Below are 12,742 nucleotides of genomic sequence, written 5' to 3' on the forward strand. Positions count from 1 at the left end.
ACCTAGTTAGCTTCTAGTAATCTTTCCTCCTTCAGTCTTCTTATTCTTCTGTGGACTTTATATGGCGGTTAGCCACCACCTTTGACTGGAGTGTGGACCTCATTTCAATCTTTCAATCACCCATGTGGGTATATGCTTCTAAAATCCAATGAGGAGATGGGAGAGGTGGGGTTTCCCAGGGTGTCAAGCATTAAACATAAAACCAAGTTCTATTTTAGCGCCTGGCTATGCAGACGCTCGTTGGCGTGCAATTTGGACTAAATTAATGAATAACATGTATGTGTACATTTATTTCGCAATGCTCGCACACGCACCGCTCGCACACGCACCCGCACGCAATGCGGGTGGGTGTGGTCAGCATGTAACATGTCAGTCCATTTCTCAATATGTCCACCAGAGATGGTTTGTTTTACTGTCTGTATTCACCCTGTATCTATGGGTAAACTTTATCAAGCCCATATCGGGATGGAGTTATAGTGCATTCTTCAGACCCCTTTACTTTTTCCACATTTTGTTACGTTACAGCCTCATTCTAAAATGGATTCAAAACCAGTTTTTTTAAGACATTTTAGCAAATGTATTAAAACTAAAAATGGAAATATCACATTTACATAACTATTCAGACCCTTTACTCAGTACTGTGTTGAAGCACCTTTGGCAGCGATTACAGCCTCGAGTCTTCTTGGGTATGATGCTACATGCTTGGCACACCTGTATTTGGGGAGTTTCTCTCATTTTTCTCTGCAGATCCTCTCAAGCTCTGTCAGGTTGGATGGAGAGTGTTGCTGCATAGCTATTTTCAGGTCTCTCCAGAGATGTTTGATCGGGTTCAAGTCCGGTTTGGCTGGGCCACTCAAGGACATACAGAGACTTGTCCCGAAGCCACTCCTATGTTGTCTTGGCTGTGTGCCTAGGGTCTTGTCCTGTTGGAAGGTGAACCTTGACCCCAGTTGGAGGCCCTGAGAGCTCTGGAGCAGGATTTTTATCAAGGATCTCTCTGTACTTTGTGCAGTTCTTCTTTTCCTCGATCCTGAATAGTCTCCTAGTCCCTGCTGCTGAAAAACATCATGCTTCACTCTAGGGATGGTATTGGCCAGGTGATGAGTGGTGCCTGGTTTCCTCCAGACGCGATGCTTGACATTCAGGCCAAAGAGTTCAATCTTGGTTTCATCAGACCAGAGAATCTTGTTTCTCATGGTCTGAGTGTCCTTTAGGTGCCTTTTGGCAACTCCAAGAGGGCTGTCATGTGCCTTTTACTGAGGAGTGGCTTCCGTCTGGCAACTCTACCATAAAGGCTTGATTGGTGGAGTGCTGCAGATTGTTTCCAACTCTGGAGCTCTGTCAGAGGGACCATTGGGTTCTTGGTCACCTCCCTGACCAAGGCCCTTCTCCCCAGATTGCTCAGTTTGGCCGGGCGGCCAGCTCTAGGAAGAGTCATGGTGGTTCTAAACTTCTTCCATTTAAGAATGGTGGAGGCCCATTTGTTCTTGGGGACCTTCAATGCTGAAGTCATTTTTTGGTACCCTTCCCCAGATCTGTTACCCGACACAACCCGGTCTCTGAGCTCTACGGACAATTCCTTCAACCTCATGGCTTGGTTTCTACTCGACATGCACTGTCAACTGTGGGACCTTATATAGACAGGTCTATGCCTTTCCAAATGTCCAATCAATTGAATTTACCACAGGTGGACTTTAATCAAGTTGTACAACATAAGGCTGTACCTGTTGTATTCGGCGCATGTTACTAATACATTGTTTTTGTTGTTGATTTGATCTCAAGGATGATCAATGGAAACAGGATGCACCCGAGCTCAATTTTGAGTCTCATAGCAAAGGGTCTGAATATCTATGTAAATAAAGTATTTTTATAAATAAATAAATAAAACATTTCTAAAAATCTGTTTTCCCTTTTTCATTATGGGGTATTGTGTGTAGATTGATGAGGAAAACATGTATTTAATCGATTTTAGAATAAGGCTGTAATGTAACGAAATGTGTAAAAAGTGGTCTGAATACTTTCCGAATGCACTGTATATTCCAACAAGATCACAATAAACATGAAATATATACTGTATGTTTCCTACCTTGTCAAGGTTTTGATTGATGGTGAAGTTGTCTCTCTCCAGAACTTCCAACATCTCTTGACTCCCCATGTACATAGCATTGGCTGAAATAAAAGAGGAAAAACAAGACAAATAATTAGGCTGTTGTTATCATACTCGATGGCCAGTTTATTAGGTTAGGGTTAGGTTCATAAAACTAGGGCATGGCTCGCTATATAAAGCAGGCAGACAGGTATTAAAGCATTCAGTTACTGTCCGATTGAACGCTAAAATGGGCAAAACGAGTGACCCAGGAATGGTACAATTGTTGGTGCCAGGTGCGCCGGTTCCAGTATCTCAGAAACGGCCGGCCTCCTGGGCTTTTCACAAACGACAGTGTCTAGGGTTTACCGAGAATGGTGTGACAAACGTAAAACATCCAGTCAGCGGCAGTCCTGTGGGCGAAAACAGCTTGTTGATGAGAAAGGTCGAAGGAGAATGGCAAGAATCTGTGCAAACTAACAGGCCAATAACGGCACAGTACAACAGTGGTGTGCAGAACGGAATCTCGGATCACACAACTCTTCGGTCCTTGTCAGGGATGGGCTATTGCACCAGATTCCACACCTATCAGCTAAAAACAAGAAGAAGCGGCTCCAGTGGGCACACGATCACCAACACTGGACAACTGAGGAGTGGAAAAACATTGCCTGGTCCGACGAATCCCGGTTCCTGTTGCGTCATGCCGATGGCAGAGTCAGGATTTGACGTAAGCAGCATGAGTCCATGGCCCCATCCTGCCTGGTGTCAACGATACAGATGGTGTAATGGTGTGGGGAATGTTTTCCTGGCACACGTTAGGTCCCTTGATACCAATTGAGCAACATTTGAACGCCACAGCATATCTGAACATTGTTGCTAACCAGGTGCATCCCTTCATGCTACAGGGGTCCGACCGGGTACTTGATGGGTGTACCTAATAAATTGGCCACTGAGTGTATAACACTGTTCCTTCTATTTTCTCAAGCTGTAAAAACACACACAGACATGTAGTATCACACAGGCATGTGTAGTATCATTGTTTTAACATTCAACAAAAATTCAAAGGAAAGAGTACGAGCACTAAGAAATCAGAGATTAATTTATCTCACCCCCCCACTAACTCCCAATTATCCATCTCAATCTTACACAGCTGGAAAATATAATGGGGAAGAACATGGATGGCTCATTGGATACCAGAAATGATAACAGTAAAAATGTGAGTGAAAGATGGGGAAAACCATCCCCAGAGAGCAGTGTAACCCAATGCCTTTGATTCTATGTTCCATTATTTTTCCCATTCAGCAGCATGAACTTTTTATTAAAAACATTAGTCGAGGGACACTTAAAAACATTTTTTTTTTAAAAGCTGCACTCGCTGGAAAATATTGCTGCTATTTCAGAAGTTTTGAGAGTCCATCAATAATTCAGACACGCAAGCTGCACACACACAAACACACACACACACAAAATCATCGAAACCGAATAACTAATTTCTGCTCAACACAATGATTCAAGGAAATGTTCAGTGAGAGTAATCTCTAGGCTGTACTCAGTGGGTGGTTGGGGAGGAATATATGGATGAGAAAACTGTTAATATCCTGTACGAATATCCTCCTGTCCTGTGAGTGATCACTCACGCCTATCTCCTCACTGCCACGGTCCCTTTCTGGATGAGGTGGTGGCAGTGGGGGGTTTGTGTGTGTGTGTGTCTGTGTGTGGAAGGGGGAAGGGGGATTCAGGTCCCCATAGCTAGCCACTCATATTTCCATCTTTTGCTGTTCCGAGGAGGAGGAAGTGAATGTCCGTTTGCAAATCTGCACCACTTGTGCGCATATTAATCATAATCTGTGAGTGGCGTCGCCTTGTATTGTGGAGGGCCGGCTTTGAAGCGCTTTGTACCTGGCACAGGACTGGAGAGAAAGAATGCTTTTCTTACTCCAAAGGCCAAGGGTGAGAGGCAGAAAGAGTGAAAGACGAAAAGTTCCAAGTCAGTAAAGAGGGTGTGATTCTTTCATATAGCACTGGTTTGTTTAGTCTTTGAGGTAATTTCCTACATTTTGAGGGCTTAGCCCAGGGTTGTAAAGGCAGCTTGTACGTCTCCCAGAGATCCCGGTGAGTTGGGGGTTTCAACAGCTTCACAGCAACAAGAGGGACACACTTAGCTCTCTGATTTATGCTGCAGAGGGATGGCCAACAGGAGAGAACGGCCTAGTGAATGCAGGCATTGTGTGTGTCAATTTGTGCAAAAACTGTGCGACACACTGCAACCTGAAGGATCTCAACAGATGTGCTGCACATATGTTTCTAAAATAGTCTCCCTTGAAAATTAAATCAAAATGTGATATTATATTACCATCTGGCTATTTAATAAGCAATTCAATTGTACATCCAAGATGAGTCAATCATAGCTTCTGTGAGACTGTGCTTTCAGACACTCAAGACAGGGGGGGGGGGGGGGACTATTATAGATAGGAAACATTGAAACCTCACCGTAACCCTGTCTCAATCAACATCTAGCTGTCTAGAAAAACTCAACCAGTAACTCCTGTTTGTGAGACATCTTGAGGTGCTGCCCCGGGTCTTTATGGGCTACTTCCTACATTCCACACACATTTTTAACTATCTCCGTAAATCTTCACTCTCTGTAAAATCCAGCTTTTTTCTGAGTGTGTAAATTACTTCATGATAGCATCCCCTTGGTTCCAAAGGTCTTTAACCTGGTCAAGCTGAATACTTTCTCTTCCCACCATTGTGTAATTACTCATAAATGGTTAATCTACTTCCATTTAGTTACACAGCCTTACTGTTGCATATGGAGCAATACTACATCAAAATAAATGATTCCTCTTTGATGGTATGCACATTTGACAGTGTGGCTTTAAGTAAAAAATGCATTGAGTATTCACCGAAACCAACTAGATGCTGTTTCAGGTAGATGTTATCCTATTTTGAGAGAATATACTGTACTGTATATGGTGATATAGGAAAAACCAACCTCAACGCAAATACACCTTGATTTCAAAGCCTTTAGGCATTTGGGTTGGGTGATGTTTGATCTCTCACAAATGGCCAGTTATCTGCGTATTATGACAGAAAACAAAATCTGTACCCCCTTCCTCTGTGCGTAGCCATGGCGACTCATGTGTACCTGCCGATATCAGCAATATTATGTTTAAAATATTCTGTTTACCTCAGTCACTCACATGTCAAGTTTGAGCATAGTAACCTCTAGGCAACGTTCCTGGTCTTTCTGTAACACATGACTGAGGACAGAATCCTAACTTGAGGAAGTCAAGGTAAATCATGCATCAATGTCAATGGAAGACTTGTGATGCAGCTTGAGTTGCATGTAAGTAAAGATGAATTAGAGCACAGTAAGGAAAACAGATGGGATGACAAAGAGAGTAAGAGTAATAGGAACTTGCCAAGAGAGAGAGAGAGAGAAACCGAGAGAGAGAGGGGTGGGGGGCTAAGGGGAGAGAGAATCCAACCTGTCCATGAGATCTGTTGGGGAGACATCCCCAGCTGTAGCAAGCTCCCTTATCTCTAGCAGTGGAGTTGGGGGGGGGGGGGGTTGTACTTGGTAGGGCATGGCATTCCAGCCCAATTTACAGATCCTCACACATGTGGCTCGTTAGTGACTGGCTGAGGAGATAAGACCAGAGAGAATCAGCAACACAGATCCCAGATCAGATTGACACCACTGTCTCACTGCTGCTGCCAGCACTAATAAGTAGCTACAGTGCCTTACTATAGCGAAACACTCCCACCGGAAACAGGCTATCATGCTGTTTTTGTGAGGTTGTAATCTACCTGTAGCATAACATTGATTTTATAACATATAAACTCTCATGCAATCAGCAAAGACCAGTACAATGAGGAAGTTGAGAAGTCCAGTCACATTTACCCTGTGTTTAGGTAATGATGGCAAAACATTACACATATCAAAGAAAGTTAGTGCAAGACTTTCTCTTCGTGCTGCACATCCCTCTTCCCAGTATGGAGTACGTGGAGAGGATATTGTTCACTGTGTTACTTGGACTTCCATAAGAAGAAAAAAGGCCAGTCTCCCTCCAGCTGAGTGATGACATTGCTCTACCTGGTGCAAGGTTGCCTGCTTAGAGGAGTTTAATCCCCTTCCTGCTGTGCTCCTGATGTATATGCTGCTAACTCTGTTCCACTTGGCCCCGGAGTCTGAAGAGACAGGCTGTGGAGTCAGTCTCTGACTAGATTGCCAACTCACCAGCAAACAGGATGAATACCAGCAACAAGCAAAGGCATGCAGGAATGAGAGAACAATGAGATGTGTTCAAATAAGCTGAAGAACAAACAAATATTGTTTTCCAAGAGACAGATGGGTGGAATGTCTGACACAGTTCAGTTAATAAGTAAGCTATACTTACTAAATAAATCAAATGAATACTTCAAACAATAAAGTGTGAACAAAATTCTATATATTTCGTATTGTATAATAATTGGCATTAGGCGACAATTTATGGTCAACTCAATTGTCTAGAGCAGTACAAGCTAAGAAATGGGGTACAGACTATTGCTTTCTCTTCAAAGCTGTATAATAATGGTGGCGGCCTGTGACTGCTACTGCTATTGAGCACCCAGAACCCTCCATCAGCACCAAAACATCAACGTTCTCTGCTTGGGATTTCAGAAAAAATAAACGCTGAAATGTACGCAGGAAATTCCATCTAATCGCAACATGTTTTGTTAATTAGGCCTGTCAACTGGCCATTTATTATATACTGTATGTAACACATGACAGAGAACCATCTGTAGCCAAGGGCCAATGTTCAATAGCGCAACACCAATAAGGAACAACTAAATTCCACCTTGCATTTAGAAATCAAAGAAAACTGATCTTCTCTTTCGAAAAAAGGTATAAAACCATGAAGATTTTAGGTTGTTTAATGCCATATTTAACTAGTCCAAATATAATTAATTGAGCAGGAAAACGCAAAGCATTTTGACCATGAGGGAATAAAAATTCCAAAAGCAAATTAAAGGGAAGTGCTAATGATAAAAAAACATGCTCAACAGAGGCAAGAAGAAGAAGAAGAGGCTTTCTGACCTCACAGGAGAGACTGAGGGCATGGTTACTTGCTGTAGAGACGTTTTTTTGGCATAGGCCCTCGGGCCGCCACAACATCAATCTCTCCCCTCCCAGGACAAACGGTGGGGGAAAACAGAGCGCACTTCAAATCCGAGGGAAAGAGAGAGCGAGCTTTCCTCCACTCTGTGCAGGAAGGAGGGATGGCTGGCTCTTCTCCTCCTCCAAGGAGCGGTCTTAATTACTCCCGTTTATACCCATACCCCAGCAATCATCTGGCAAATAAAGAGGAGGGGATATATTCTAGGAGTTCTAATAAATAACATATAATCTCTGACAGTGAAATATGCCATCCTCCTCTTGGCAGCCACTCCCGGCTGGGATTATCTTTGCTTTATATAAACCTAATTACAAACATCGTATCTCCTGATGCTACAGTAATGTATGCCTTCGTGTGCCAAAACGGAGATACTTTCTTTCTTCGTTCAAAAGACTGGATAAAGCAACATGAGATTCACACGCAACGTTTTATGGGGGAAGTCACTACTGGATAAAAGAGAACACTGTCGGAGAATATACACATACAGTTGAAGTCGGAAGTTTACATACACTTAGGTTGGAGTCAATAAAACTCATTTTTCAACCACTCCACAAATTTCTTGTTAACAAACTATCGTTTTGGCAAGTTGGTTAGAACATCTACTTTGTGCATGACACAAGTCATTTTTCCAACAATTGTTTACAGACAGATTCACTATATCACAATTCCAGTGGGTCAGACGTTTACATACACTAAGTTGACTGTGCCTTTAAACAGCTTGGAAAATTCCAGAAAATGATGTCATGGCTTTAGAAGCTTCTGATAGGCAATCATTTGATTCAATTGGAGGTGTACCTGTGGATGTATTTCAAGGCCTACCTTCAAACTCTTTGCTTGACATCATGGGAAAATCAAAAGAAATCAGCCAAGACCTCAGAAAAACAATTCTAGACCTCCACAAGTCTGGTTCATCCTTGGGAGCAATTTCCAAATGCCTGAAGTTACCATGTTAAACCTTACAAGCAATAGTATACAAGTATAAACACCAAGAGACCACGCAGCCGTCATACCGCTCAGGAAAGAGAAGCGTTCTGTCTCCTAGAGATGAACTTACTTTTGTGCGAAAAGTGCAAATCAATCCCAGAACAACAGCAAAGGACCTTGTGAAGATGCTGGAGGAAACGGGTACAAAAGCATCTATATCCACAGTAAAATTAGTCCTATATCGACATAACCTGAAAGGCCGCTCAGAAAGGAAGAAGCCACTGCTCCAAAACCGCTATAAAAAAGCCAGACTACGGTTTGCACCTGCACATGGGGACAAAGATCAAACTTTCTGGAGAAATGTCCTCTGGTCTGAGGAAACAAAAATAGAACTGTTTGGCCATAATGACCATCGTTATGTTTGGAGGAAAAAGGGGGAGGCTTGCAAGCCGAAGAACACCATCCCAACTGTGAAGCACGGGGGTGGCAGCATCATGTTGTGGGGGTGCTTTGCTGCAGGAGGGACTGGGTGCACTTCACAAAACAGATGGCATCATGAGGAAAGACAAGTATGTGGATATATTGAAGCAACATCTCAAGACATCAGTCAGGAAGTTAAAGCTTGGTCGCATATGGGTCTTCCAAATGGACAATGACCACAAGCATACTTCCAAAGCTGTGGCAAAATGGCTTAAGGACAACAAAATCAAGGTATTGGAGAGGCCATCACAAAGCCCTGAAACCTATAGAACATTTGTGGGCAGAACTGAAAAAGAGTGTGTGAGCAAGGAGGCCTACAAACCTGACTCAGTTACACCAGCTCTGTCAGGAGGAATGGGCCAAAATTCACCCAACTTATTGTGGGAAGCTTGTGGGAGGCTACCCGACACATTTGACCCAAGTTAAACAATTTAAAGGCAATGCTAAAAAAAAAAAAATAGTGTATGTAAACTTCTGACCCACTGGGAATGTGATGAAATAAATAAAATATGAAATAAATCATTCTCTCTACTATTATTCTGACATTTCACCTTCTTAGAATAAAGTGGTGATCCTAACTGACCAAAGACAGGGAATTTTTCTATGATTAAATGTCAGGAATTGTGAAAAACTGTGTTTAAATGTATTTGGCTAAAGTGTATGTAAACTTCCGACTTCAACTGTAATTGTGAGCATGTACAGACTATGGAAATTATAATATAGACAGGCCAAAATTGGATTGTCTTTACATGGACAGGTTAATCACTGTAGTTTGACAAAGCTTGAGTTTACTCGTTTCCCCTTCTTCTTTGGCTCTGAAGTGAAATGAAACTGAATTGAACAGAGGGAGAGACTCACCAGCGGTGTCCACATTAATGAGGCTAACAGTAGGCGGCACGGTCGAGTGGTCCAATGAACGCAGCCCTCTAAAGACCAGCTTCACCATGAAGGTCTTGAGTACATCAGGTAGAAGAGAGAGGAGGAAGATGGGCAGGTAAGCCACATAGCGCAGGCGGCACAGCACCGGGGTCATGACCCTTCCCTGAGGGGTCGCCGCCATGCGCTCGATGGTGGGGAACAGCATCACTGACTTCACCACCTGCACAAGAACGTGTAGAAGAAAGGATGTTAGCAATACCCAACTTAAACCTCCCTCTTCTATGCATTAATTCAGTGTGTCTTACAATAAATATAGAAGCATAGATAGTCCATGACATTCACAGACCTTCAGCTTTTTATGGCTTCAGTTTTAAAGATGGACTATTGCACTTTTTGGGCATCATGTTTTAATAAATACAATGAATTTGGTTTTGGATTTTTCCAAACTTTTTGACAATGTGCAGGTATCTTATTGCAACATTCAGTCTAGAGTTAAAAGTTGTGTGCAACTCTAATGTTATGCTACACTAGTGCTGCCAGGGGGCACTATGTGAAGAAGGAGTTGCTTAAGTGGAGGAGCAAAGGCATAAAAGACAAAACAGATTGAGAGAGAGAGAGAGAGAAAGAAAGAGAGGGAGAGAGAGAGAGAGAGAGAGAGAGAGAGAGAGAGAGAGAGAGAGAGAGAGAAGGAAAGAGAAAGAGGGAGAGAGAAAGAGAAAAAAGAGAAAGAGAAAGAGAGAGAGAAAGAGAAAAAAGAGAGAGAGAAAGAGAAAAAGAAAGAGAGAGAAAGAGAGAGAGAGAAAGAACGAGAAAAAAAGAGAGAGAGAAAGAGAAAGAACGAGAAAGAGAAAGAGAGAGAGAAAGAGAAAGAGAGAAAGAAAGAGAGAGAGAGAAAAAGAGAGAGAGAAAGAAAGAGAGAGAAAAAGAGAGAAAGAGAGAAAAAGAGAAAGAGAAAAAGAGAAAAAAAAAAGAGAGAAAGAAGAGAGAAAAAAGAGGGAGAGAGAGAAAGAAGAGAGAAAAAAAAGAGAGAGAGAGAGAGAGGGAGAAAGAGAGAGAAAGAGAGAGAAGAGAGAAAAAGAGAGAAAAAAAGAGAGAGAAGAGAGAAAAAAGAGAGAGAGAAAGAGAAAGAGAGAAAGAGAAAAATAGAGAGCGAGAGAGAGTGAGAGAGAGAGAGAGTGAGAGAGAGACAGAGAGAGAGAGAGAGAGAGAGCGAGAGAGAGAAATATATTGTTGGTGAGAGCATGTGTTTCGTAGTGGTAGAATGAAAGCGGTAAAAGCGATGAGAGGTGCAGAAAAAGAGAGGGCGTGACATGGGCAACGCATGTGCTGGAGAACAAATAAGAGGAGAGAGAAAAAGTGAAAGAGAGAGAGATAGATACTGTATATAGATAGATAAAACGAGAGTCAGAGAGATTAAAGACACCAGTCCTAGGAAACAGGAAGCACCTGCCACTGTTTGGCCAGCAGCAGACTGGAAGAGTGATAAACCTCAACATAAGTCAGTCATCGACCCAGAGAGAGCAAGGATGTGAATATTATCCATCCTTTGTGGTTGCTGTATTTCTCTTTTTCTGACCGGTTCAAAGCAGGGATTGATAAACTAGATCCAGAGATCCTTATGGGGACACGGAGGTTTAACTCCTTTTCAAGGACTGCACCAGGGACATAAGGAATGGATGGAGAGGTGGGCGGAAGGATAGGTTTAAATTTAGGGGTAAAAGGGGTGAAGAGGGGGAAAGAGAGAGACAAGGAGGGAGGAAGAGAGAAAGGCCATCCTCCAATGTGAGTGAAACAAACTCACTAAAAGACTAAGGCATCCCCTTAAGACCAGATAGTAGGAAGAAAGGCTGTTTTTTTTACATGGGGAGGGGGACAGGGGCAAGCAACCACATATTAAGAGATAACATAATAGCATGCATTAACAGTGATCTACGACTGTGAAACCTGTGACATTCATAGTTTACCACAGTATGAGTCATAATACCCATAAAACCTAGTGGTCAAACACAGAAATGGTTCCAATCGTTTTTCCACCATTCATTTTATCTATTGTGGATTTTACAAACACTTCAAATAAGGCTGTGTTTCGTGTAGGTTTACCCTGGCATGACGTTTTGATGACCGTGTAAATCTGACTCGGGCAAGGTGACTTTTAACAATATATTCGCCTATATTTACCACCGTCAAAATGCTAATTAGCTGCTAATGTGGCTGTCATACAGAACTAAAAAATAATGTCTCAAGCTTCACATCACTAGCCTGGACAATAGAACGAGTCAAAATTCACCCAAGGCTGAAAAATGGCAAAAGAACGTTGGCTAAGCTGGAACACTAGCACGAGCCCATAGCAAATGAATGGAATCGAATGTTCGCAGAGCCTGTTTTGACTGGAGTGATGCTTGGAATTCCATTTCGCCTAAATGGCACAAGAAAAATGTATCCTTTTTATTTGACCACTACTATCTGTTCGTCAGACGAAACTGGAACACCTCGATGAGTGTCAACTGTGCTTATGTCTGCATAATGAGAAAGTAGGGAAAAAATGAAAACTTCTGACTATTTCTGGTCTAGTGTTTGATGACAACTAAGCTCGCTACCCAGACTTACATAATTACAAAGAGGAGATTTTCATGACTAAAATGGTGCCCGACTTGAAAAAATCTAAATATACATAGTGAGATATTTGGTGAAATAGACCGGCATGCGTCTCCATAGGAAAACAATGGGGGGAGCTCAGCGCTCCACGGGCAAAAAGTATTTTGGGGCGAGCATTTGATGACAACCAAGCTCGCTGCCCAGACTTACATAATTAGAAAGAGGAGATTCTCATGATTAAAATGGCGTCAGACTTGAAACAAATCTTAATATACACATTGTGAGATATTTGGTGAAATAGACAGACATGCCTATAATTCCCCTATAGAAAACAATCGGACGACCTCAGAGTTCCATGAGTCATTTTTTGTTGATGTTTACATTTTATCTACCAACAACGTGAGCAGGTCTCACTGCCAACAATAGCGAAGGCATCGTAATTGTCTTTAATGTTGTGATACACAGACACACAATGACCACGATTTTAATGCTGCAACTGAGGCGGAATGATGCCGAGGGACACACGCTGAGACCCCGAGTATGACTATCAAATCAAATCCAATTTTATTTGTCACATACACATGGTTAGCAGATGTTAATGCGAGTGTAGCGAAAT

General features: G+C 42.4%; 1 protein-coding gene across 2 annotated transcripts in view; it reads right to left on the minus strand.

Moving 5' to 3' along the window:
* ldah (lipid droplet associated hydrolase) overlaps positions 1 to 12,742 on the minus strand; it is a 70,691-nt gene that overhangs the window by 4,034 nt on the left and 53,915 nt on the right. For both annotated transcript variants that reach the window (XM_046309091.1, XM_046309090.1), the window contains exons 5-6: positions 9,511 to 9,751; positions 2,087 to 2,169 (exon numbers count right to left, since the gene is read on the minus strand). In XM_046309091.1, coding sequence (XP_046165047.1) covers positions 2,087 to 2,169; positions 9,511 to 9,751 — 324 coding nt within the window. The remainder of the gene's footprint in view (positions 1 to 2,086; positions 2,170 to 9,510; positions 9,752 to 12,742) is intronic.

Source organism: Oncorhynchus gorbuscha, linkage group LG17 (genome assembly GCF_021184085.1).
Source record: "Oncorhynchus gorbuscha isolate QuinsamMale2020 ecotype Even-year linkage group LG17, OgorEven_v1.0, whole genome shotgun sequence".
Lineage (NCBI taxonomy): Eukaryota > Metazoa > Chordata > Actinopteri > Salmoniformes > Salmonidae > Oncorhynchus > Oncorhynchus gorbuscha.